Source organism: Thamnophis elegans, chromosome 1 (assembly GCF_009769535.1).
Source record: "Thamnophis elegans isolate rThaEle1 chromosome 1, rThaEle1.pri, whole genome shotgun sequence".
Taxonomy (NCBI): domain Eukaryota; kingdom Metazoa; phylum Chordata; class Lepidosauria; order Squamata; family Colubridae; genus Thamnophis; species Thamnophis elegans.
In genome coordinates this window covers 77882240-77909468 of record NC_045541.1, presented here as the reverse complement: position 1 = coordinate 77909468, position 27229 = coordinate 77882240, and the positions used below count along the sequence as shown (strand labels likewise).

General features: G+C 41.1%; 1 protein-coding gene across 1 annotated transcript in view; it reads right to left on the bottom strand.

Moving 5' to 3' along the window:
* Positions 1-23494, bottom strand: part of AP2A2 (adaptor related protein complex 2 subunit alpha 2) — a 60574-nt gene extending 37080 nt beyond the window's left edge. The window contains exons 1-2 of the mRNA XM_032221544.1: positions 23093-23494; positions 12995-13063 (exon numbers count right to left, since the gene is read on the bottom strand). Of these exons, the coding sequence (XP_032077435.1) occupies positions 12995-13063; positions 23093-23159 (136 nt within the window). The 5' untranslated portion in view covers positions 23160-23494. The remainder of the gene's footprint in view (positions 1-12994; positions 13064-23092) is intronic.
* Between the last annotated feature and the right edge of the window lie 3735 nt (positions 23495-27229).

The window sequence follows — 27229 nt, the reverse complement described above, 5'->3', positions numbered from 1 at the left end:
GAAACTGAAGCCACGCTTCTGGGCTCCTCTCCTTTGACTCCAGTTTCAATGCAGTATGCGCTCCCGAGATCTTGAAAACAAGTCACAAAGGAGACACCTCCACCCTCCAATACTATCTATCTAACTAGGGTGGGAACTGGCCCATCCTGCAAACACCTCTTAAAATAACAGTTCAGGTAAGACCAACTGTCATTTTCCAGAGTGAGTTTGCAGGATGGTCCAGAGATGGGACATACCCAAGTTTCGTCCCAAGGGTGGGCCCTCACTGATCTGACAGGACCTGTTGCAGGACCCTGCGGCCAAATGCGAAGGCATCCAGCCTGTAGTGCCGGATGAAGGGCAATGGGATGCCCATGTCGCTGCCCTGCAGATGTCTTCTATAGGGGCTTGGGAGGCCCAGGCCGCTGAGGTGGCCACACTCCTAGTGGAGTGGGCCGTGATGCCGGCTGGAACCGGCAAATTCTGGGCCTCGTAGGCAAGGGCAATGGCCAGACGGATCCACCGGCTAATGGTGGACGGGGAGACTCTCTTCCCTAGCAACAAGGGTTGGGATGACACAAACAGAGCCTCCGACCTACGAAACTCCGCCGTCCGCCTTAGGTAAATCCGTAAGGCTCTTCTTACTTCTAAATGGTGTCAACTGTGCTCCCGCTCCCTGGTCGGGTCTGGGCAGAAGTCTGGAAGAACCACTTCCCGCGCTGGATGGAAGACCGTGTTTACCTTTGGCAGGAAAACCAGGTCCAGGCGTAGCACTACCCTGTTATTGTGAAACATGCATAGATCCTCCTTGGAGGAGAGAGCCCCCAGCTCCAAGGCTTGCCTAGCCAAGGTGATAGCCACCAGGAACACAACCTTACAAGTGAGGAGCTTCTGGTTAACTGTCCGGAGTGGTTCAAAAGGCTCGGCCATAAGGGCCCGTAGCACAGTGGGAAGGTGCCACGTAGGAAACCTGTGGACTGGTGGTGGATGAAGGTGGGCCGCCCCCTTGAGGAATCTCTTAAGGGCAAATGAGGTAGCGGACTGGGCCCCTCCCCAGATAGCACCATGGCCAGTGCCGCCAACTGTCTCCTAACCGTGGCTAGGGACAGGCCCTGGTCAAGACCCTCCTGGAGGAAATCCAGGACTTGAGGGACTGTGGACCTGGAGGGGGGTCACGTGGGCGGCCTGGCACTAGGAGACAAACATCTCCCAAATTTAATCGTAAATCCTGTTGGTTGACTGTCTGTGGGAGGCCTTGATGGTTCTGATCACCTTTTGGGACAGGAGGGTGCCTCTCAGGCACTCCTGCTCAATCTCCACATGGCCAGTTGGAGCCATTGTGGATCTGGATGGACCAACTTCCCCTGTAGCAATTTCACCTCCCCCTAGGGAATCCTTCACAGTCTCCCTGCCGACAGACTCAGCAGGTCCGCGAACCAAGTCTTCCTGGGCCAGTAGGGGGCCACTAGGATTACTTCGGCCTGCTCTCTGACTACCTTCTGGATGACCCCAGGAAGGAGAGGTGCAGAGCAGCAGCCTAACCGGTCACTTGAAGCGAAGGGCATTGACCCCCTCCATTCCCCGAGCTGGGAACTGAGAGAAGAACAGCGGCATCTGATCATTGGACTGAGTGGCGAACAGGTCCACCACCGGTCTCCCGAACCTCTGGCGGAACCTCTGGAAGAGCTCCTTGGACTGACTCCACTCTCCGTTGTCTACCGTCTTCCGGCTAAGCCAGTCCGCCTGATGGTTGCCGATGCCGGTGATGTGTTCTGCTCGGATGGAGTGCAGTTGTTTCTTCACTCAGTATCCCAGCAACATCCCAGGATCATGTGCCCCCCTGTCGATTGATGTGCGTCTTTGCTGCAATGTTGTCTGTTAAGACGAGGATGTGATGACCTTCTACTGAGGTTTGGAACCGTCATAGGACAAGGTGGACTGCCCGAAGCTCTAGCCAATTTATGTTGTGTTGAAGGACGTTCTTTGACCACTGGCCCTGTGCCAGCTGGGAGCCTAGGGTCGCCCCCCAACCGACCTGTCTGGTGTCCATTGTCAGTATGAGGCGCTCTTGTTTCTTGAATTCGCAGCCCTTGAGCAAAGCTGGGGACATCCACCACTTGAGAGACATCAGCACCTGCGGCGTCGCTGGTACCTTGAGTGTCGAGTTGCTGGAATCGGCCCTCTGATATGGCAGCAGCCTCCATTGGAGCATCCTGGCATGTAGTCACGCCCACGGCACTACTTCAATGCATGAGATGAACTTTCCCAGCAAGCTGGAAAGAAGGGCTACAGGAACACAACAATCCTTCCAGATCTGGTTAATTAACTTCAACAAGCTGGACCTGCAGTCCGGGGAAAGAAACACTCGACCCAACCAGGAATCAATCACCGCCCCCAGGTGTAGGATTCAGGTGGATGGGGAGAGAGTACTCTTCTCGAAATTAATCGAGAACCCTAAGCCCTGGAGTGCGTCAATGACCTGCTGAAGGTCTGACCTAATCTGAACAGGAGATGCCCCCTGGACAAGGATGTCATCCAGGTAGCAGAAAAGCCTGATGGGAATCTCCCTCAGATGGGCAGCCGCTACCGCTACCGCTAACATCTTGGTAAAGGTCCTGAGGGCCGAAGCCAACCCAAACGGTAGAGCCCTGCACTGGTAGTGAAGCCCTAAAAGGAGAAACGGAGAAAATGCCTATGCTTGGGGAGGATAGGGATGTGCAGGTAGGCCTCCGTGAGATCAATGGATGCCATGTAGTCCACCTCCCGGATCCCTGCCAGAATGGACTTGAGGGAAGCTATCTTAAAACATCTATACACTAAGAATAAGTTTAGGAGCTTTAGGTCTAAAATGGCTCTCCATCCCCCCGATGATTTTGGCACTAGGAACAGGTTTGAATAAAACCCCTTGCCTGCCTGGTCCTCAGGGACTCTCTCTCTCTCTATGGCCGCAATGTCGAGTAGGTGCTGGACACCAGGAATCTGGTGACCTAGGGAGAGAATCCTGCCTGGAAGGGCCCCCTAAGGGTGACCTGGACCTGGAGGGGGAGGGACTGATCCTGCCCTGCAGAGCCCTCAACCTCTGCCCTGGAGAAAGTTCTCACCAAGGCCCTGTGCCTCTTAGCTTCATTTCTTTGGCTGGCACAGGAAGGGCAAGTGTCAGCTGAGGCTTTAAGCCTCCTGGAAGAGGCAGTGGGATGCTGCCTGGTGGAAGACCCCTCCCCAGGAGACATGGGGGGGAAGGGTATCTACCCACCATCACGCAACTACTTACGACCACTCCTCATGCTTCCTGCGATTCGTTCCTCACCCCCACCTCCGCAGCTAGAATGGCAAGGTCCTCACTCCTTTTGTCGCGCGCCCCAAATTCTAAAACACCGCCGGGGAGCGTTTCAGGTTTGCTGCGGCTTCTCAGGGAGTCTGCTGCTGCCGCGGTGCTTCCCAGCTGCCTCTGCTGCTCTTTGGGCTTCTGCGGCCTTCGCGCAGCCCACACTCTCTTCTGCGCCCTCTTTTAATGCTGCTGCAGCAAGCCACACTCTCCTTTTAGGCTTCTGGGCTGGAAACCAGAGCCCTTTAGCCCCCACCGGTGCCGATTTGCCCTCTCAGGGCTCCATGTGGTCGCCGGCCAAAATGGCCACTGGGACAGCGACCCAAACACCGGAGCCTCCAAGCCTTGAGATTTAACCAAGTAGCTGGAAAAAATGCAGCTAATAGCAGGGACTTACTGGGAAGTAAAGGAAGGGTCTCCTTGTGAGAAGGAAGCAAGCTGAGTCTAGGATGGTCCAGAAAAGTTGAATCAGATCAGGAGTCAAGAATTTACAACCTCTCTTTGGCCAGACTGGATTGAAACTGGAGTCAGAGGAGAGGAGCCCAGAGGTGTGGCTTCAACTTCAACCCAGTCTCGAGGCCAATTGGCTGTGATAATACCATCTCTGGACCATCCTGCAAACTCACTCTGGAAAACTGACTGAAATTTGAATTTGGTTAAAAATTAAGTTGTACTTAACATATACATAAATACAATACTTTCTTTAACTAGCACATACTGTATATCAAACTCAAAAGTCATCTTGTAGATTGCACAAGTAAGAGGCTTTCACGGAACCACTATTCAAACTAATACTGAGTTCTTATATATTACAGGACTTGCCATCCTCGGAGAAAAGCATATTTGTCAAATGCATTTGATATCATTTTCCTTGTTATTACTTATCAATGCATCATTTCAATTTATATACTGGATCAATCAGCTGTCAATGTTACAATTCTATAGATTACCCAGATCCACATTAATATACTGTTAACATCAGAAACTAAGGTTGTAAAAGTGAATAGCACTTATCAAGGAAGCTTGCCAAATACATGGATGTCATTCAGACTAGAGAACTATTGCTGTATAGTAGTAAAGAGAGGGAAGGTAGTTGAGACAATGAAATGGAACTACCAGCACTTATCACAGCTGCGAAGTCCCCAAATGTTAATTACGTGACCATGGGAATGCTAAATTTACTATTTTGGTATTGTTGTAACCAGAAACGGTTGCTAAGCAGGATGGTCAGTGAGCGAGGTCTTCCTGTGGTTATTAAAGAGCATCATAACGATCAGAAGGGGCTGGTCTAAAGGTGCTTTAATCTATTTATCTAGATAAAAATGCATTGATCTATTAATCTGGACAAAAAAAAAGTATGATTCAGTCTAATGAATGCAGATCACAAGTAGCCATCTTAGTTTTCTTCACATCTTTCTTAGAGCTTCAAAAATGGCTGTTCTATTTATACAAAAATGGCACTGTTAGTAATTCAGTTATCTAGTGCTGGACGCAGCACTACAAATAGGAACAAGTTTGCCTCTTGGCATTATTTTTCTTGAAGAGACATAATGGATTCTAAATCACATTTGGCTGTTTGCATGAACAAGCATCTGGCGATGTGGAAATCAACTGGTAAGACAGTATAAGGCCTAAAAATATTCATTCTCCTTGGCAACTGCCAGTCTCTAGGCTACAACATGGCTGATATCAAGCCACAAAATCACAAACGGGCCTGTATCAATAGGGGAAAAAAAGTAATTTCTAAACTAAGATATTCATTGTTCAGGCTACCTTCATAATTATTTTTTAGCTTCCCTTCTGTCAGGGAGCATTGTCAAGATGGCTGGACTATATTTACAGAGAACTCTGGATAAAACAGATTATCGGGACCTTTTCAGTCAAGATTTAGGATTGGATGGGAGAACAAAAGGACATTTTGTTGACATTTAGTATGGGCTAGATGGAGTGCAAATATCCTCGTTAGGCACCTTTCAGCAGCCTTTGATATCAATGAACATGATATTCTCCTGAAGCTGTTGTGAAGCTTGACAGCAGGGAGCAGTATTCTTCAGTAACTTTCCTCCTTTATCGGTGATGATTACAGTGGACATTGGGTGGAGATGGAGAAGCCCACTTGGGGATAAAACATGCTAGAAATGTATGGTTCTAAAACTTGCTTTAGCAGGGAAGATTTGAGTGGTTGCAATGGACCTCAGCTAAAAACCTACACTACTATGTGATCTTTCTTCTCTTTTATAATCTTGTTTATTACAACAACTCTGGTCTAAACACACATAATTTTAAGAGCTAAAATCTCTGTAGAGGGAAGGGAATGGCCTTGAAGGACCGGAAGAAGAACTGCTATTGAAAATGGTCAGATAAGAGAGGCCAAGAAAGTAACTTGGAAAAAAAAACTCTCAGCAAATCTGTCATAGTTCAGAGGAAGCACACTAGTTTTTGCAAGACTCTGTTACAATAGCTGTTAGAATCAAAGTAGTACTGATCTACATGGCTTTGGTGTCTTAACCTGGTCACCATGTAGGGCTGACATTGCATTATGACTAATAACCATATCTATATTTTTCATCTTGTAAGTAAGTTAATTGTTTCATCATGGTCTTTCATTTGAAACATCAGAATTGTGATTACATCCTGAAGTAGCTAAGGATGATGAAGTAGAAAATTAATAATGATAAAACAGACAAGATACACAAGTGAACTGAGAGGCAGGTATCCTTGGACATTCTGAGTGTGTCAGCATACCACAGGAATCCGCTCATTGATGGGATACAGGCTACAATAAATTGGCTCAGAAGAAATCTTTAAATTAGACACCATAGTTTGTACAGAGTAATCTGAACATATTTAGGTAAAACTGGCCTTTGACTATAACTGTTGTACATAGTCAAAATGTGCCACAGCTAACCAGCTTATCCTACACTTTTTCCATCTCATTAAAAAGCATTATGTGCAAATTTTGATTGAACAGAGCCAGGATAATATTTTGCAAAACATTACTAGCTTGAACCATTCTTTAGAATTTAGAACTTTTAACACATTCTTTGATTATCAGGAAAATGGTAAACAACTTCCCTTGTCCATCAAACAATTGATAGTAAGATAATTATTATGTTCCCACCCTATCAAACTTAAAAGGTAAATTGGATCTGAATGGAAAATAACCAGTTGCCAATATCTGTCACACCTAATCGCTTTTCCTTTTCAATATCTCTGATTAAAAAAAAAACCAGTGAGGTTCTTTTTTTCTTTTGGCAAAAGCTTGAACATAGGGGTGACATTTGGGAAACGCTGTGTAACATTCTGAATAAATGCAACTGAGGGAGGAAATTATTCTGTTATCTGACATGAATAATTGAATGGGAATAAGATGAGGGAATACATAAAAAGTGATTGGGACACAGGGAAATATGAAAAAAGAAGCTTGCTGGAATTATGAAGTGAGAAAAGCTCTAAATGAGAGAAAATTGTTACAGGAGAGAGAGAATTAAAAGGGGAGAATGAGAGATTAAATATCATGTACATACAGAGAAAATGTTAATTGCTGCATGAATAGATGGTGGGACTGGAAAAAGGTTGAAACAGGATATAATTTTCTTATAGTACGACTGCATTACTTGCAGTCGTACTATATGCAAAAGTATGAAAATAGAATTTGTTCCTAAATACTAGAAGAATAATCTTATTATTCTGCTATGTAAAGGGAAAGGCAGTAAGAATGAAGGCAAAGCCAGCTGGAATATTATTACACTTGCTCAAGTGTGCCTGAAAAACATGTTAATAGAATTTTGATGAGCATTTAGGAAGTTGCAGTGCAGTGCAGCTGTACAAAAGGCTGGGAAGTCTGCCATTACTAGAATTGAACTCTCAACCTTTCAAGTGGCAGGTGAGCATCTTCACCACTAGGCCATCATGCCACTCTGGACTGAGGCAGAGTGCTTATTATTTACCCTGAAAATAAATTTATTAGTTAAATAATCTGGTTGAATAGGCTGCTTAATGTCTTTGCCATACCAATTATATATATTTCAAATATCCAGATGTAAAACTGCAGTTTGTTTATGAGAAATTATGACTGTCAACTCTTCCTTCTCTATTCCTAGAGTTCTGAACCTCTGCCCATTAAAATCAGTTCAGAAGAAACAGGAAGTCAGAATACAAATCAGCATTTTCAGCACAATGAGTGCTTCAAAAAGGAGATTTCCTTTCCTTGGACTTTCATTTAGCTGATTTGATAGTATTGTTTTCGCATCCTTTCAGTAATGATTTGTTTAAAGATATACAATAAAATACATTCTCAAATACGGGATTTTCCATTAATGATACGGATGAAGAACATGCATGTTACAAAATTAAAGATATTATATGCATATCGATCTATAGTGGAATTAAAGAATTAACAAGCAAGGTACGTTGAAGACTAAAATAAAAATGTACATAACAACAACTCAGCTATATGTATCATGAGTCAACCACATTAAAAAAGTTATATTTACTCGGTCAATTATATAGATAGTATGTTAAAGACAAATTCTTTAGTATTAACTAAGTTCACCATTTTACTATTTAAGATGTTGCTTTAAAAAAAATAATCTAGTAGAAAATGTAAATATGACAACCCATAATAAACATTTATATTGATATATGTATCCCATGAAGAGTCTTTGTACATAAGTGTGGTTGAGCTTAATATATAAAGCAAACCAACAGTAAGTAGCCTGTTAATGAATCTGGTATCAGTGGTAAGGGAAAAGGGAAACTTCATTGTAAAGATCACTACATAATAATCAAAAAAGTTATGTTTAAAGGGCCAGCAAATTACCTTTCATTAGATAGCCAGATATCTATCTGAGCTCAGTTCAAAATGCTATTTTTATGTTAAAAATCCTGTCAGAAACCTTATTATCTCTAGGAAATCTTCCTATTGAAAACTGTATCTCCAGCTCTACTGAAATTAAAAGCTCCTGGATTTTTTTTTAGAATTAATTAATTTTAATTTTTTCTGGCAGCCCAACTCCAATTGATCTCCAAGAGATGCGTGGTCTTTCATGTTGAAACTCTGGAATGCCTTCTCAGCAAACAGCAACATGAGTCTGTTGCATATCCAAAAGTTACTCTTTTGCATCGGGCCACCAGGATTAAACTGAGACTGTCAAATATCATGTTTTCCCAAAAATAAGACGCCGTCTTAGCCTTATTTTCGGGGAGGTCTTATTATTTTTGAGGTGCAGGAGGTGGTGAGCATGGTCATCTCATGACTGCTGCTGTGTTGCAATATTTTCGGGGAGGGCTTATTTTAGCGCATGCAATGAAAAGCCTGATTGAGCTTATTATCCAGAGAGGTCTTATTTCAGGGAAACATGATATTTTCTACCATATGGATATGAAAACATCTACCTGCCTTGGAAAGAACTGGGAAATGAAGTAACTTCTTGAATCTGGAATTTCAGTAAACCTTTATGTTCAATCAGTAAGTTGGCAAAAAAGATGAAAAGGATGTCTGCCACACCTAAGCTAATAATTATGTTTCTCTCTTTCCCTTCTAGGATGATTTTAGGGGCCAAATTAGGAATATTTAAGGAACTAATTATATCTCCAGGGTGGTATCTTGACATGTAGTGCTCCATTCTGCTTATATACAGGACTCGTGGGATGTTATATATTAAGAAGTGAGCATAATGTAAGCAACACAACGGAAGAAATTCAATGAACCACATTAAAGTCATTCCGATATCTGTTTCTTTTACACTGCTGATAATAATCCCAAAGAATACAAGTTTCCAGGGCCACTGACTAGTACAACTGACAATAATTCACTTCAGTGGATTCAGACTGATTTTGAGAGATAGGGGAGACCTATATTCATATAGATAAGAAGCAAACACATACACATATCTTTGTGGGTTTTGTTCCTTAGGTGGATTGTTTTGCTTCTGTTGAGATTATTAAAAAGGACAAAAAAGGACAAAACCTAAAAGTTATCACATAGTTGTATATTTCCCCCTTTTTTCTTGTGTAATATTTAAAGAAAAAAGGAACTGGTTTCATGGTTTGCATCAAAAATCTCAAAGCTCAGACTTCAATGTTTTTTTAAATACGGTCTCATTGCTTCGCTCAGGCATGCCTTGTTTTTTCTAAAATGTAGAGCTGTGTTATCTATGAAGATACTCAGTTTTCTGGAAAGTGAGTCATGGCAACTGAACTTTTCTTTTTTTATTTGAAAGGTTTAGCTGTAGCTTCTTCAGATTTTCCTTAAAAGTAAACTTTAGCTAATGATTTCTATTATCAACATGATACTCTTCATTACATCTACTATGGAATAAAGTCAGTTCGGTGTAGCAATTAAGGTAGCAGATTGGAAACTGGGAGATCTTAACTCTAGTGTTGCCTTAGGGCCGTGATGACGATCCTATGGCATGTGTGCCACAGGTGGCACGTGGAGCACTCTCTGCGGGCATGCGAGCCGTCAGCCCTGCTCAGCTCTACTGCACATGCTTGCGTGCTTCCCTCTGGACCAGCTGATTTTCGGGTCTCTACTGTGCTTGCGTCAAGGGGGGTGCATGTGGGAGATGCGCATGCATGCATGGGGGCAGGGGAGGGTCACACCGCATGCACAGGGGTGCAGGATGCATGGGGGTTGTTGCGTACGCATTGCATTAGGCTGTGGGCATGCCTGTGCGCGCTGTCATGTGCACACACACGCTTTCGGCAAGTGACAACAAAAAGGTTAGCCATCACTGTCTTAGGGCATGAAACCTGCTCAGTCACTTTCTCTCAGCCAGAGAAAGCAGGCAGTAGTAAACCACTTCTAAACTCTTGCCAACAAAATGCCAAGACTTGTCCAGGCAGTCACTAGGAGTCAACACTGATTTGAAGATGCACACACAAACACAGACATGGAACTCTTAACAAAAAACTTCCATCCCACCTTGAGCTATCTGACATGCAAACAAGAAAATTCTTTCATCATTGATACCATACGAAATCGGAGAAGTTTGTTCAATAGCTATAGCCAGCTGCAAAGTAACCACATAATTCAGCTCCTTTTACTTGTATAAATCAGCACATTCTAAGTCACAGACAATATATGTATATGTATTTCTGAACTAAGATAACAAATAACATGTTCCATTAATAGGGTTAATATGAAATACGACAGTGTCCTCTAAATTATTGAGGCTGGTTGCACAAATTTTATTAAGCCTCTGTTTGCTTAAACATGGTTTTTTTTTTTTGAATAAATCAGTAGCATTCATGTGATAGGCAAACCCATTAACCATCATGCCATCAGCTTTTTTTAAAAATCTCAGTTCAATGTAATTTCTTGCTAAAGCAATTGAAGGCTCAACTGCTGATCTGCCGTGATCAAGGAATTTCTTTGTTCTATGAATTATTTTTATGAACGTGTAATTAAAGTCTGTGTAGCTTGCTATATAGGAAGGAGGAGCACTAGTCTACAGATTCAGTGAAGAACCAAGGATATCTGAGACTCACAAATGTACTTATGTAATCCAGGCTGCCTTGAAACAGCTTGTTCATCACAAACAGCTTGTTCAGCCTTCTTTTCTAAGAAGGGCCATGCCACGTTCAGTTGATCATACTGTCTGCAACAAGAGACAACCCACTATCTTTCTAGGCAGTGTTTCTGGAGAATGTCTTCTTATCTCAGCCAAAATGCTGCACCATCCTGTTCCCTATATTTTACAAAAAGCAGAAAACAATACTAGGTTGCATAACTGCTGCGCTGTTAAATTTATTTATTTTTTTAAAAAAACCTGATCACTGTTACGATCCAATTTAGGCAGCTTTTATACATAAAACAACACAATCAAAATAAAAATTCACCTCCTAGCCCTGGTAACTAAAAGAAAGATACCGTATTTTTCGGAGTATAAGACGCACCAAGGTTTTGAAAGGCAAATTAAAAAAAAAAATTTGCACTCTGCAAACCTCCCAAAAACGGCCCGTTTTTCACAAAAACTGGCTTGGTTTTTTTCAAAAAAAAAAAAAAAAAGCATGAATAGCCTTTAGGAGGCTTGTAGAATGCTCCCGGGGGGGGGGAGGTGTTTGCTCATTTCTGCCCTCCCCAGCCCCCAGGAGCTCTCTGAAAGCCTCCTAAAGCTATGCATGGCCATTTAGGTGAAGGGGGCAGGGTTTCAGGAGGCAAAAAAATGCTGTATTCCATGTATAAGATGCACCCATATTTTCAGCGTCTTTTTTGAGGGAAAAAGGCGCATCTTATACTCCGAAAAATACGGTAATAAAAACTTCCATTAAAAAAAAACCTGGTTTCTATATAAGCCAGACACTTATAGGTAATCATCAACTTACAACCACAATTGAGCTCAAAATTTCTGTTGCTAAGTGAAACATTTGTTAAGTGAGTTTTGCTTCATTTTACAACCTTTCTGACACAGCTGTTAAGTTAGTAACAAGGCTGTTAAGTGAATCTGGTTTCCCTACTGATGTTGCTTGTCAGAAGATTGCAAAAAGTGACCGTATGACTCTGGGACACTGCAAATGTCATAAATATGAGTTAGTTGCCATGCAGCTGAAATTTGATCATGTGACCATGGGGATGATGGTGCAACAATTGTAAGCGTGAAAAACGGTTGTGAGATGCTTTTTTTCAGGGCCCTTGTAACTTTGAACAGTTACTAAATCAACTGTTGTAAGTTAAGGACTACCACTATTTTTGTTTTACCTTAGCCATCTAGTTATGACAGGTTGATTTTGTAAGAATTAGCAGTTAAAGAGGGAGTTAATAGTTATTTTTCTTCCTTACTGGTAAGATTTTAAAATGTGTCTTAAGTTTCAGAAAAGGAAACACATGAGTTGGTTAAACAGAAACCAAACTAGGATCTCAGCAGAAATTAAGCAATAGTTTTCTACTTTACAAACAAACTATAAAATAAATCTGCTGTATTTAATGAAGGTAACAGAGCATTTTAAGCTACTGAAGCATTCCAATCAAGCTCATTAACAACTAAAAGAGAAATTACAGTATCCACCAAATAGATATTTGGAAGCTCAGGGTGGTTGCAGGATGTGTGCGAGTAGAGGGAGGCAGGGAGCTGAGCAACTTGTGATCTTCCCTGCTAGCTTCCCTATTGATTTTGGTTGTGGGAAGTCAGCAGATTAAATCTTAAAAGGCAACCATGAGACCATGGGACGCTGCAATGGCCAGAAATTCAAGGACCGGTTGTAATTACCCCTCAGCATCATTACAACTTCGAAGGATTGGTGAAGAGGGATTATTAATTGAGGACTATTGTATACACAGACCATGTCCTACTACTAAGCCAAGTATAATAGTGAGCATTGGGTAGGATGTTGTGGCATGCTAGATAGTATCCATTTGTTAAACATCAGATGACATATCAAATCAGAGCCAGCTCTTCTTCATCTTACATTTTGTTTTGTATCCCAGTTACTTTTGTGGTGATGGTTGCTTAACATGTCCTGTTTTTATTTTATTTAGCCTTAAAAGATGGGGAGGGAGAGATTATCTTGTCTCATTCATAGTGAGAATTATGGAAAGCCAAATATTCTGCCAGCCCCAAACAGAATATGAAACGGGGTCCTTAATAAAAATCCAAAATGGCAACAGTTGTTAATGCCATATTATTCATACATATTCATTCTCGTTTTCCACAATAAAATCTCCAAAACAATGCATTACTTTCTTACCTTTAAATTTAGAACGAATATTTGCCAGTTCTTTGTTTATTCTTTTAATCTCAGCTTCTTTGCTTTTACCTGAAAACACAGAGGGGAAAAAAACCTCTCAGTTCAGAGTACAAGTTGGTAACAGAATGAACAGTCTTTAACAGCACAATAATTTGGAGGGTTTAAATCAGCATTTTTCAAACTTGCAACTTCAAAAAATCAAGAAACTGCCAAAAATCCAACACTAAACAGCCCAGTCAAAGAATCTCTAAGACCACCCCCCACAAACATTGGCAGGGCAAGCCACTAGAATATAAACTGACAGCAAATTGCACTCCTTAGTAGCACTGATGATGTTACTTAGTTTTGGGAATGAAAATCTGCAAGAAAATAATCAAGCTCACACAGCACAAATGATCCCTCTTGGCAACTTTAAGATGTGTAGACTTTAACCCCAACAATTCCCTAGCCAAAATGCAGGTGAGAGAATTCAGGGAGTTAAAGTCCATACATCTTAATATTCTCAAGTTTGAAAAACACTGCTTTAAATCCTAAATTTCTCATCCCTTTGTAACAGACTGGTTGCAAATCTCTTTATATTCTTGCTGTGCTACTTCTCTGACCTTTCTTCACAAAATGGTTTGGGATTGAATCTAGGATCTGCCAATAGTAGTTCTTGATTAAAATTTGGAAACCAGTGAGACAGAAAGTGGTGAAGGAAAAAAAATCCAAGAGACAGGGAATGATGCGTAACGTTTCATCAGGATCTTTTATATATAAGACAGTGACAGCCTGCAACAAAATATAAAACTGATGGGAGTCAATACATTTATGATGGATAATAAGTGTGATTGGTAAACATCCCACCAGCCACATGACATTTAGAGAGATTAATTCCAGCTTCTTGCTGGATATAAACACAAGCTATGCTGAATGTAAAAAAACCAAAACACCCTTTGGCCAACAGTACTTTTAAGTTAGAAACACAAAAATCACATCATCTTCCTTTCCATAGAGAATTGATAAAGCCATTATCAAATACAATTATTTCACTTCCCTGAACAACTGTAAGTTTCCATGCTTGAATAATATTGTAGATATACAATAGGAGAGGGGGGAGGGAGAGAAGGGGGGCATGAATGTGTGTGTGTTCCCTTAGGTGATTTTTTTTAAATTGAAGGATGTTCTCGGTACTGTAAATGTTTATATTTTATAATCTGGTTCCAAACACATTTCAAAGGGCTGTTGCTTACCTAATAGCTTAGCACTATGCCAAACTCTCTTGAATATTGGAAATTCACTTCCTAAAGACATCCATTCAATACCACTGGTGTGTGTGTGTGTGTGTGTGTGTGTGTGTGTGTGTGTGTGCGCGCACGCGCGCGCGCGTGCTCCTTCAAGTTAATCTTGACTCCTGGCAACTGCCTAGACTAGGCCTGAAGTTTTCTTTGCAAGGTTCTTCAGAAATGATTTGCCATTGCCTGCTTCCTAGGGCCGAGAGAAACTGACTGGCCCAGGGTCACCCAGTTGGCTTTTTGACTAAAGTGGGACTAGACTCCCTTGGATTCTAGCCCAATGTCTTAGCCACTGCACCAAATAGGGTCTCTAAGTCATCATTATTGCCCTTTATGCCTCTAAAGTTTTTTTTTAATGCATTGTTCTCTCAAAATTCTCCTTTGTTTTTATAAGTTACCTAGACATTCTGCTGGAAGGCAATTACACCAAAAATAATTGATACGTTTTCCTCAATAGATTTAGTCATTTTCCCCAGATTTCTTTACATTACCAGGAAAAGGGAATCAACACACTGAACTTCTATCAAAAACAGTTCTTTTTCACTCCAGGCTGAACGCTGACCTTCAAACCTTGAATAGTTCTGATTAACAGAAGGCTTATGAACTTCCTTTGAAAGGTCATTTAAACAGATAGGAATGTTCAGTGACGCTCTTTCTACAATGTTACACGAATTAGTGAAACTAAGTTTATTGTAAAAAAGACAACAATGCCTCTCATTTTCATACAGTGTGTGAACAAAAAAGAAAAGAATTCCTTGCATTCCTTAACGTATTTCTCTCAGAACAGTTCCTGCCTAGAAAGCACCCACTTTGGCCACCTAATGAGAAGGAAGGACTCACTGGAGAAGACCCTAATGCTGGGAAAGATTGAGGGCAAAAGAAGAAGGGGACGGCAGAGAATGAGGTGGCTGATAGAGTCACTGAAGCAGTCAGTGTGAGCTTAAATGGACTCCAGGGGATGATAGAGGCCTGGAGAAATGTTGTTTATGGGGTCGCGATGTGTTTGGACACGACTTCACAACTAACAACAACAACAACATAAAGCACCCAAATATGAAAGTAAAGCTGGAATCTCTATCCGTACATTTACAAACTGGGAAATCCAGCATACAAAATGAAAACAAGTTCCAATTTCTCTGAACCCCTGGCAAGAAACAGTTTGTCTTTCCTACCTGCATACCTAGTAGGGTACATACTGAAATGGCATGAAGAACTGTATGTGCCTGGACACCAATTTTAAAAACTCTAAAGCAAACTTTTACGTCATGTTTTTAGCAGCCTGGTTGAAGACTTTAAAAGGTAGCTCAAAATGTGAATGCCATTAACTGTGTAGCAAAGCAGGTCATCTTCTTATTACTTGCCAGAAGTCTAAGACTTTGTTATTCAATGTTGCAATAGACATGATCCAGGCTTACTAAAAATGCTTAATGTACAATTGCATTACATCATGGTTTTATGATTATGTTTATGAGATATGATCAGTGTGTAAAAAAAAAAACCCACCCTCTTGCCATGAATCCAATTCCATTTAACTTTTAACTCATTAATATGCTGTTGGGTTCTTAGTCTTCTCCAAGATTGCTTTTCTTCTTACTGATGTTCATTACTAGACAAGGTAACAGGAAACAAAACGTCTGCAGGAAAAAAAGCAAGCTCAGAGAACACAAAGAACACCTCAATTCTGAGTTACATTCTCGCAAGTTGCCTCTATACATATAGCATCATAATTTAATCATTGCAAATCACCTAACACAAACATGGCTGGTTGCAGTTGTTAATTACACCAGCTTGCTTTAAAACCATTTTTTTTAAGTTCACAAATGCTTGACTGTTATTCAGTTTTAATTTGTTAGTCCTAGAAGCTACAGGCCTTAGAAGTCAGAAAAACAACCCATTCCCTAGTGCCTTTCTGCTTTATTTTGCATGATTTGCTCTTAGCAACAGAGAACAAATTTTGCAGATGGGCTCCCTATAGATTGAGAATCAGAGGAAGCTCTATGATGCAGTAAAGATGACCAATCCTTTGTTAACAGCAAACTACCAAGTGTAAAGAAATCCGTGACTGCTCATTTCAGCTGAAAAATCAGTTTTCAAGATGACATGAAATAGGCTTCTGCAGGAAAGCTACGAAGTTCATACCAATGGTCTGTTTGACTCATCGGTACAGGCAGAGAAAGCGATTATTAAATACAGTGCTTTTCTAGGCAAAAAAAACCCCCAACCTCAACAGTATCCAGTTGAACTTCAGATTAAGCAAGAGCAATGGAGGTTCAGAGGTTCAGTGTATCGGTTTAATCTGGTTCTACAAAGAAGCTTCTTCTACCCTCATTTGTAATGTTCTATCACTGTAAAGAATTGCAACTAAATATTGCAATTGGTATAGATCAACCTAGGCACAAAAAAGCAAGAGCTGACAGCAGAGCAGAACAAGCTCTTTAGTACCACTCAACTCAAAATCTGAATTGCAGCAAAATGACTGAACCTAGGAAAAGTCTAAAATGACTTTATAGCAAGTTAACCCACTAGAAGAGAAAAGCAATGGATTGTTTCCAATAAGCAATGTTTGCCTTTGCTGTCTGTCCTCTCTATCAGGTCAAGGATAAGCCCTAATCAACTAAGATAAAAGAAAAGCTACAATGTATGTTTAGTTAGAATCAGCCTCCTGTTGTGCAATATTTTGTTCGAATGAATTTCAAATCAAAAGCAGGGCTTTGTAATTCCCATCCCCACCAAAGTTTAGTAACCATTACTAGATAATAACATTCAGGTTTTTACAAAAACATTGGTTATGTGTTTATCATTTTAACAAAATAATATTTGTTTAATATGATTTTGAACCCTTTCCTTAAACACTATGATTTTTTTATTTTACTATGTTTTATTTCATCTCTATTTCAATCATATCTCCTTTAAGGAACTCATTGTGGTGTACTGTATATGCATTATTTTGAGAGAAAATTTCTACTTTATAAGGAATGATTCTTGTATTGTTTACAGTTCTTTAATTTGAATGTAACATTTCTCCCAAATGTATGTGTGTGAGAGAGCTACCTCACCAACATCACAATATGGGACAACACATGTTATTTCATTGTAAGCAGGTATTTTTCCCAGTATATAAAACATATCAACTATGTTTTAACAGACCAGAGAAGTATTGGGTGATTCATTAAAACAATCAGCACTTTGGGTAGCTCCTTCTGTAACTAACACTCAACCAAAGCTCAAGAGAAAATTCACTAAATCCTCAGTACAAGTTCCAAAAAGTAAACTATAAACAATTTTCTTCCAGTGCAAACTATATTTTCTTCAGATGATAGCAGCTTTAACAAATCAGACTGTTACTCTTCATTACATGGGCCACAAACCAACAATGTTAAAATATTTTACTTTTTTCGAGGACTAACCTAAACATAAACCTTAGAACTAAAGTGAGCAAAGTATGACCCATCAAGAGCCATCGTATACTTTGTTTTGTAAGGGTAACTCAAGTGTTACTTTTACTGATGATTTTGTAGTTTTTTTTCTTGAATATTTACTCTAGTGCAGCAGAAATTGCTGAAAACAAAAGTACAACCACACCTTGCATTTCAACAGTGGGTAGTAAGGAAGGGGAAAATGAAACAACTGTTAGGAAAAAAGGCAGCACCAAGCAAAATTCACTATTTCTATCTGACTAGCTATCTCAGTGCTTCAAAGCTAATCAACAGAATCCTTTCAGGACATCTCCTGTTAATTACAATATATGTACCTAGGAAAAAGAATATGGAATGAAGTTCTTCTGAATTCATAATTCTACTGCAATAGTTCCTCTATCTATCAACACATTCTGGAAACTTTAAATAGAAGCCATCAGAAAAACACAACAGACATGGAGATACAAATAATCTGAATGTAGTTAAATTCTTTAGAAGAAAATAGCATTCAGTTGGCAGCATTCATTTAGAATCCTGGCTATCATTTATTGCAGCAACAGTCTTGATGTAAAAGGCAAGGAAGCTTCTTGAAGTTTGGACAGCCAGTTTATGTAACTTCTATGAATATTTACAGGCCCAAGGCAGAAAAACAATGACATAATAATTATTTCTCTAGGGTTTTGTACCAGTCAACACAGGAAATACTAATGTTCAGAAGCCTGTAAGTCAAATTTATTTAACTTTGATCCAAGACTAGCATAAAATAACATTCAAAACCAGGAGAATGAATTCTTCCAAACATAATAATCCATGTGAACCAGGAGAAAAATAATTAAAACATTGAATTCTAAAATCTAAATAGGAGAAAAATCTATAAAAACTATCAAGTAAATTATGATTAAGATATGAATGTTAAAATTATATGTAGTAAATTAAGATTAAAATACAGGATAATTGTACACTATAAAAGGAGTACTATAAATTATTCTAGGCTATCCATAAAAGGAATATATAAGCGAAAGTAATAAAATGTTATTCTATGAATAGATAGCAGTAAGAGTTCAATTAGGTGACCAGATGAGAGGATAAGAGAAACAGAACCGTGTGATTATGTAAACAAGGCTTTTGTCAAATCTCTTACAGGTGATCAATTTCAAATGAATTCTACAAGCTGCTCTTCAAAGCTTTGCTTTGTCGTATGATCAGAAACTGAAATAACAAAGAAGTAAACTGCTCAGGATAATCAGAAGCTTTGGAAATGTTCAGAAGAGTCATATTTAGATGTTTTATCAAATGAACAATGCAGGTCATATTCAATAGTCTCAGTGTGCCTGGACCTATAGGGAATATAGGTACTCCTTTAAAGGTATACCCCTACATCTTCCATCAAGGACATCAATGAAAGGAGATTACCCTGTATAAAAACGAAGGCTTCTCTGCACTTTGGTACTTCTATGTACTTTGGTACTTCTATGTATCTTTGACTATCAGTGAAAAAGAGACTGGGAGCCTTGCTTAAGTCAGTATGTTCTCTGATCCCTATATTTGCTACTTTAGAACTTATCTAGCCTGCTTTTAACTCAGAAAAACCAGCTGGGAAGGAGAGAACTGAAATAATTTTTGCTAAGGATGATCACCTCCATGAGCACTGGAATTACATTAATTTAAAATTTGATTCATTAAAAGTGTCAAACTAGTTAGGGGAAAAGGTAAAAAATAATTTGCCAGCACAAAAGCAGAAATAAATTTTCTAGCATTTAGTTGTCTCTAAATATGGGGGTGGTGGTGGAGGAGTGAAACAAACTGGGGACCTGACATTTTCCTCTTAAAACTTTAGACAAGATAACCTTGGGAAGGCTGCCTTCAAAATTTGGAAAATTGTCCAGTTCAGTATCATGTTGCCACTAGCATATTTGCTTTGACAGTCTGAAGGTTGCTAGTTTACAACCAACCCCTTTTGACTGTAAAAAATAAAAATAAAGGATTGCTCTGAGCATTTTGAACAAAACAAGAGCCATGTGCTTTTCCCACATTCAAAGGTATGAGAAACCATTTCCAAACCAATGAAGGAGACCAATTGAAAGGCTGTTTTTGTGCCATGAATGAATGAATCTCTCTGCAGGACTCCTGTGATTCTTCTCAGACTTATGGAGAAGTTGAATAGAAAGACTGCATTATCTGCATATAATATAATGATACAGATTTCTTCATCAGCTTGTGAGAATGAAAAGTCAAGTTTAATTAACTAACCAACCATTTATGTAGAAGTTCAACAAAAGTAGAACTATTATTAGAGACAAAAATGTAAAATCACAGCTGACAGTTTTTTAGCTGACGTCAGCCTTCATATGCATCAAGTTCTTCCTTAGAAACTAGGATGTCATAATGTTGCAGCAAAGTCTATGTGGGAATCCAAGTAGTATCTCCTTTTGTAATTGACAGATGGAAATTCTTTCAATGTGCAATTTTTATAAGTGCTGTCTATTGTGCTTTTAAATTATTTTGATTCTTGGAGACTACCTGGACTAGTTAGTTCCTGAGGTTTTCATGTCCACTGCTTGCTTCCGACGGCCAAGAGAAAGTGACTTATGCCTTAAGTGGGATTAGAACTCATGATCTCCTGTTTGCTAGCCTGTTGCTTTACGCACTACACCAACTGGCCTAAACTAATACACAACCTTATTTGTTTTGGGGTGAACACTGTATGGCTTTGGGGAATATAATGCCCATATAACATAAAATGCCCATAATGTAACTTTCCACTGTGGCTGTAAACAAGCCCCAGACAACATTGTCCATGAAATCCTATAACTTCAATACATCAGGAAGGCAACGTGTGTGTGTGTGTGTGTGTGTGTTGGGGGGTAAAGGTTGCTATACAGAAGTTAATTCTAACCTTTCTGACAACTGTCACAGTGATTCTGCTATATCTAGTACAAGATTCCAAAGTTCATTCCCTACACAGGCGGCCTTCCCAGATCACAAACAAGCATTCTTTGGAACTAATTAGTTTAAACATAGGTGTATTTACCAGAAAGGCAAGGAAGCAAAAGATTTTCGGGGATTTTTGGGGTTCTGAGTTGGTTTATTTTTGGACCTCAACTGTTGATAAATTACTATTTGTTGTAGCTCTCCGGGCAGTAGTAATACTACACTGTATTCTTGCAAATAGTATAGATTATGTACTGCAATTATTTTTTTAAAAAGATTATACAGGTCCAAACATCTCCCTTTCCATAAAAATGTAAGGTGCATCCTCAAACAATGATTCATTTAAAAGAAACATTATTTCTCAAATATTTCAAGAAATTCAATTGTAAATGAGATACAGCTCACTATGGTTATATAACAAGTTAGGCAAAGCAGTTTTAAAAAGGTTTTAACAGACTTAAAAATGTTTTACATTATTTTGTGCTGGAATATTAGTTATCTCATATGTTGTATATATTGAAAATATAACCATAGTGTTGAATAACAGTAAAGTCACTTGTCAATAGCTCTTTTGTAGAAATGAGGAAGAGGGGGGGGAGAGGGAGGGAGGGAGAGAAAAAGAGATATATTTCAGTATATTGAATAACCACAGACCAAATTAACGGCTAGACCAATCTTCATTCAAAGGCAGCCAACTAAGTGTAACTTGTCAACAGAATGATATATTTAAGATAGCATTTAACCAGTCAGGCTTCTATAATAAAAAAAGATTCCACTTCCAAGGTACTTCCTATTTTTCTTGCAGAACAGAGGCATATGTTAAAGGAGAAGCTGCTGCTTTTGGAAGCATATCAAGCAAATGATTACTCAACCATTTTACTAAAAGTCCCTTCTAGGCCCATCTTCCCTTCACACTTAGGACCCTCCAAATATATGGAAAGATATTTTTGCATACATTGTCTCTTACACATTGGAAGGTATCAATCACAGAAGACTTTTCCAAGGGATCTAAAGCTGCATTCTCAATTTACTGATTATTAGAAGTACCAAGAGCATGTGTCAAGGCACAACTATAAATACAGCCATTAGTATTCCTTAAACAATTCTTAAAATGAATATTGGCTGATTCACTGAGGTCTTTTTGGCCAACTTTTCCAGTTTTGATTTTCAAAGGTCTCCTGAAGGAGAGGTCCTGCTGCCAAAAGAAGATTAGGAGTATTCTTTCAGCTACTCGGCACAGAATTCCTTAAACCTCGGTCTGTGGGCTGATTTAGCTATAGAAGCCATACCATTGTACCAGCAGACATCTAAATATATACAATTACACAGGTGCAGTTCCTATTATTGTTGCTCTTGAATGACTTTGTTGTTTAGAAAACAAATATGCTGGAAAATGGATAAAAACAGCTACTTTTGTCTGCTGTGGGGACACTGCACAAACACTCTTCTAAACCGGAATCAATCTTAGTAGGCAATTTAGGAGAAGATTTTCAACGTATTATTTTTGTCAAGAGTGATTTATGCTGGTGGCGTTACATATTTTTTTTTTCCAAAAAGGATGAGAAATTGGACTAAGGAAGCCAGAACACTCTTGTCCTACTTATTTTTGCTGCAGCTTGCTTCCTTTACAGCCTTAGGTACTCCTCAAACAGTGGAGTAAATGCCTGGCTGTTTTATTTCACTCCATTTCTAAAACCAGGGAAGAGGAATTTATGGAATTTTCTATCTGGGGGCTAACCAACAAACCTTGATTTGAGATGGGGCCTCCTTCACCGCCTTGCCTCTGGCAGTGAAGAGTTTTGAGGCCGGGCTATCAGCAACGACCCTCTCCTCATTTTTCTTTCCCGAGGCTACACACACTGCAATCTTTTCCTATATGTGCCGAGCTTTCATTTCCCCCGCATCCAAAAAGATAAGAGCTAATCTTCCTTTCACTGAGGCCCATTTTCCGGGTTGGTGGAAGCACATTCCGTATCTTTAAAGCCACCCCAGTCAGGAAGAGGCTGCGTTGGCGCAGGCTAATAGGGACTTCTCCGGCCCCATCTACAGCACAGCTCGCGGGGCTTCGCATCACTACAATCAGCTTTCTCAAAGCAGTTTCAGAGAGACACCCCCCCCCCCTTCTCGGGCACCGCGAAGGAGACGCCGGCAGCGGAAGGTGGCTCGTTGCCAGCCCAAAACGCCGTCGGTGGCGAGAGCGGAGAGGAGCCTTCCCAGGAGAGCCGCGTTGTCATTACGCTTCGAAACCACCCCAGCCCGACGTTCCCCGCGGAGGTCCCTTTCCCAAGGCGATCCGGAGCCGCCTTCGCGGAAAAGGATCGGGCGACGCTAAACCCGCCGCGCAGCAGAAACAAGCAGACGAGCAGGTCCCCCGGGAAGCCAAAGAACCCCACCCGAAAAAGCCCGCCAGCCCCGACGCCCCCGCCGAGCCCTCCTAGCCGGAGGCAAGTTTCCCTCGCCGCCCCTGCCACGCTTACAGTTCCTGATGTCCGAGATGAAGACGGCCAGGCCCCGCATCCCATCCCCCTTCGACACGGCCGGCATCTTTACGCCGAAGCAGAGACTCCCACCGCCGAGACTGCTGTTGCCGCGATCCGCGCGAAGGACCTTTAGCCTTCCCGAAGCCGCCTTTGCCGCCCCGCCTGAGCGCAAGCGCGACGCCTTTCCGCCTTCGCCTTCCGATCTCGGAGCCGCTAGGCAGCGCCTCGGGGCGCCACCTCGTGTGCGGAGGAGGCGATGTGGCGGCGGGGATTGGGCCGAGCGAGGCTGCCTCTGAGCGACGCTCCGCGGCCCCACAGGCTCCTCGTCACTAGCTACAGCTGCAGGGCCCTCCTCAGCCCCAAGGAACAGGCTCTACTTGAGCGCCCGGGGCTACCTCCTGAGACAGCGCGCATCCTGCTGCGGGAGCAGGAACAGGTGTTGATTTTTCCTAGGCTGGGCGGAGGAAATCGAGCGCCGAACGCCGCCTCTGCCATGCCCCTAATGAGAAATAAATCCGCTTGAGCGTTAAAATGCGATTTGGTTTGCCATCTTCAATCCTCCTGGTGAGTTTAGCCGATTGGACGCAATGAAAGATTTCTGAATAGGCATCCAAATGTTTGCCCTATTACTGCTTTGTCGATATAGGGTATAAAATCCCTATTTTGCAGTCAGAGCTGTTACGCTTGTAAGCCCTGCTAGATTTTTTCAAGCAGCACACAATGCTGATCCATTATTTTAAAAAATAAAAACAAACGATGGTGTTCCATTATTTTAAAAAATAGAAACCTAAATGTGACTTGATTGTAGCAAATGGGACAGATGAGAAGTCAAATAGGATATAGGAACCTTGGTTACAACTTTTGAAATTCAACTGCTTTCCAATCAGTGTGTTAAATCATTTTCTTTTATTCAAACATTACATTGTGTATGTGGTTCACTGCAATCAAATCAAAATAGACTATACAGTAAACTAATAGCAACATAATGCAGCAGCTTGTTTATCTTCCAAGCCCATGTATATATGAAAACTCACTTGTGCTGTAAGCTTAGAATTACATACTGCTCTTCCAAAGGTATTTTTACAGTGTGAATATGGGCCTGCAAATTTAAGAGTTGAAATATGGGGTCCTTGATGTTCTCTGAGCTTGTTTGTTTTCTTGCAGATGTTTCATTACCCAAACTAGGTAATGTGGTCAATACGGAATATCTGTAAGAAAACAACCAAGTTCAAAGAGCACCAAGGACCCCTCCTTCCTTAATCTTCTCTCTCTATACAGCTGCATTTTTGGAACAATACAGCAGGGTTTTCCATAAGTATCAATATTCAAAAATTTCATAAACAGTATCCTACCTTCTCCACAATGTTTGTTACACTTATTGCATGGAGAACTGTGGGAAGTTATCATCCAGCCCTCTCCCAGAAAAATGAAATATCCTAGGAAATATTGAAAAGGCAAAATATTTCTCTGGATGTGAAAAGAAAGAAACATGTTTTAAAAGACAGAATAGTTGCCTGTAGCTTTCTGCCCACCCCCACTTTGTCAATGGGCCATTAAGATGGCCAGGCTAGCCCATTTTACATAATAAAGACTTCACCAGCAGCTACAGAAAGGCATGATAATATACTCAACTGACCACAAGGCAACTGAGAACTCATCACAGCCTAGAGAGTAGCCCCCTACATGGCACCATGGGAGTCTGACAACCAGTCAGAATACATTTCTTACACAGGAACAGGAAACAGAGGTGGGACTAAACAGGGTATAAAAAGCCTAGCAAACCCCTTCCTCAACCCTTCTCTCTTCTTCTTCACCAACATTGAAGCATGTGGTCACCTTTTCTGGTCAGGGCTCAAGCCATATGGCCTTGTCCAACAATAAACCATCTTTCCAAGCAGCCTCCATGTCTCCAGTGCCTTCTTCCCCAGAAGGACATTTCTTTCAACAACTTTATTTGCCCATTCCAATTTTCAAGATACATTCCTCTTAAGGATCTTATTTTAACAGGCACATTAGTTAATATAGATATTGTATTATAATGCTGTGCTGGCTTACGGCTAATAATGTCAACTTCTCCACTATGCTGATTAGATGGTCGTTTGTGGGAGAAGTGGGGGTCTAAATCATAGATTGGTGTGTTGACTGTAGATGCAGATAGTCTATACAAGTGAAGCTAGTGAGCAATTTCATATTGTGAGTAAGTGGAAAAGACCTTGACAAACTCTAGGTTATTATTAAATCTTTATCCTGCTTTTATTACTTTATAAGTAATAGTGAACATACATAATAATCCTTCCACCTCCTATTTTCCCTACAACAGCCCTGTGAGGTGGGTTGGGCTGTGAGAGTGACTAGCCCAAAGTCACCCAGTTGACTTTCATGCCTGAAATGGGATCAGAACTCTAATTCTACTGTATAGTGTAATATTAATGTCGTATCAGAGGTTTCAATTCAATTGTATAGAATGTGAAGGATGCATGTTTTTGTTTTATTTTGTATAGCTTTTTATGTATGATGTACACTGAAGATGGCATTTTATTTCAATGTAGGAGGTGCAATGACAATAAAGTAAACTAAACTAAATTTTAAAAAAACCCTCAAGTCTCCGGGTTTATACCCTCGGGCCTTCATTTTTTCATTTTTTTTTTCATTTTATTAAGCATTTATAGGCCGCCCTTTTCCCTGAGGGGACTCAGGGCGGCTTACAATAATAGGGGGGGGGGGAGTGCAGGACAAAACACAAAAAGAAAATGTGATTGAAAATAATTAGCAGTAAAAACCCAACATTCATTCAACATTCGGGAGGGGCGAGAGTAAAGTCTTATCCCCAGGCCTGATGGGATAGCCAGTTCTTGAGGGCTGTACGGAAGGCCTGGACGGTGGTGAGGGTGCGGATCTCCACGGGGAGATTGTTCCATAGCATCGGAGCTGCAACTGAGAAGGCTCTCCTCCGCGTAGTCGCCAGTCGGCACTGACTGGCGGATGGAATTCGGAGGAGGCCTACTCTATGCGATCTGATGGGACGGAGGGAGGTAATCGGCAGAAGGCGGTCTCTCAAATAGTCAGATCCACTACCATGGAGCGCTTTATGAATGGTAAATAGGACCTTGAAGTGCACCCGGAGATCAACAGGTAGCCAGCGCAGCTCACGGAGGATCGGTGTTATGTGGGCAAACCGTGGTGCGCCCACAATCACTCGCGCGGCTGCATTTTGGACTAGCTGAAGTCGCCGGATGCTCTTCAAGGGCAGCCCCATGTAGAGCACATTGCAGTATTCCAGCCTAGAGATCACAAGGGCTCGAGTGACTGTTGTGAGGGCCTCCCGATTCAGGTAGGGCCGCAACTGGCGCACCAGGCGAACCTGGGCGAATGCCCCCCTGGTCACAGCTGATAAGTGATGGTCGAAGCTCAGCTGTGGGTCCAGGAGGACTCCCAAGTTGCGGACCCTGTCTGAGGGGTATAAATTTTGACCCCCCAGCCTGAGTGATGGAACGTCGGCCAAATTGTTTGGAGGAAAACACAACAGCCACTCGGTCTTGTCCGGGTTGAGTACCAGTTTGTTAGCTCTCATCCAGTCTTTAACAGCCTCAAGACCCCGGTTCATCACGTCTACCGCTTCATTGAGTTGGCACGGGGCGGACAGATACAACTGTGTATCGTCCGCATATTGATGGTATTTTATCCCGTGCCTCCGAATGATCTCGCCCAGCGGTTTCATGTATATGTTAACCACTACACTAAACTGGTTCTTTAATTTGCATACATTTTCTACTTCAGCACTAGTATGGATCGTTCTTAATCCCGTTACATAGTCAAGTTTGTTTGGAGTCCACCATTCGAAGATTAATATAGTCATTAAGTAGGAAAAACTTGCATATCCCTGGACTAGGGCTGTTAGTTATATGAGTAACCATGAGGTCACAATGTCTACTCTTTACATCATCCCTTTAATCATTAGCCTTTTCATTAATCACAATAGCCTGTCCTCCTCCTTTCAGGCAGGCAATATCCACATAAAGTCACTCTGGCCATCTCCTTTGGGCGGGCAGTAACAGAGTAAATAAAAAATACAGCTTGTGAAAAAATCTGAAAAGACAGCGGAATCAACACATGGTCTCTCCCTGCTTTGGACAT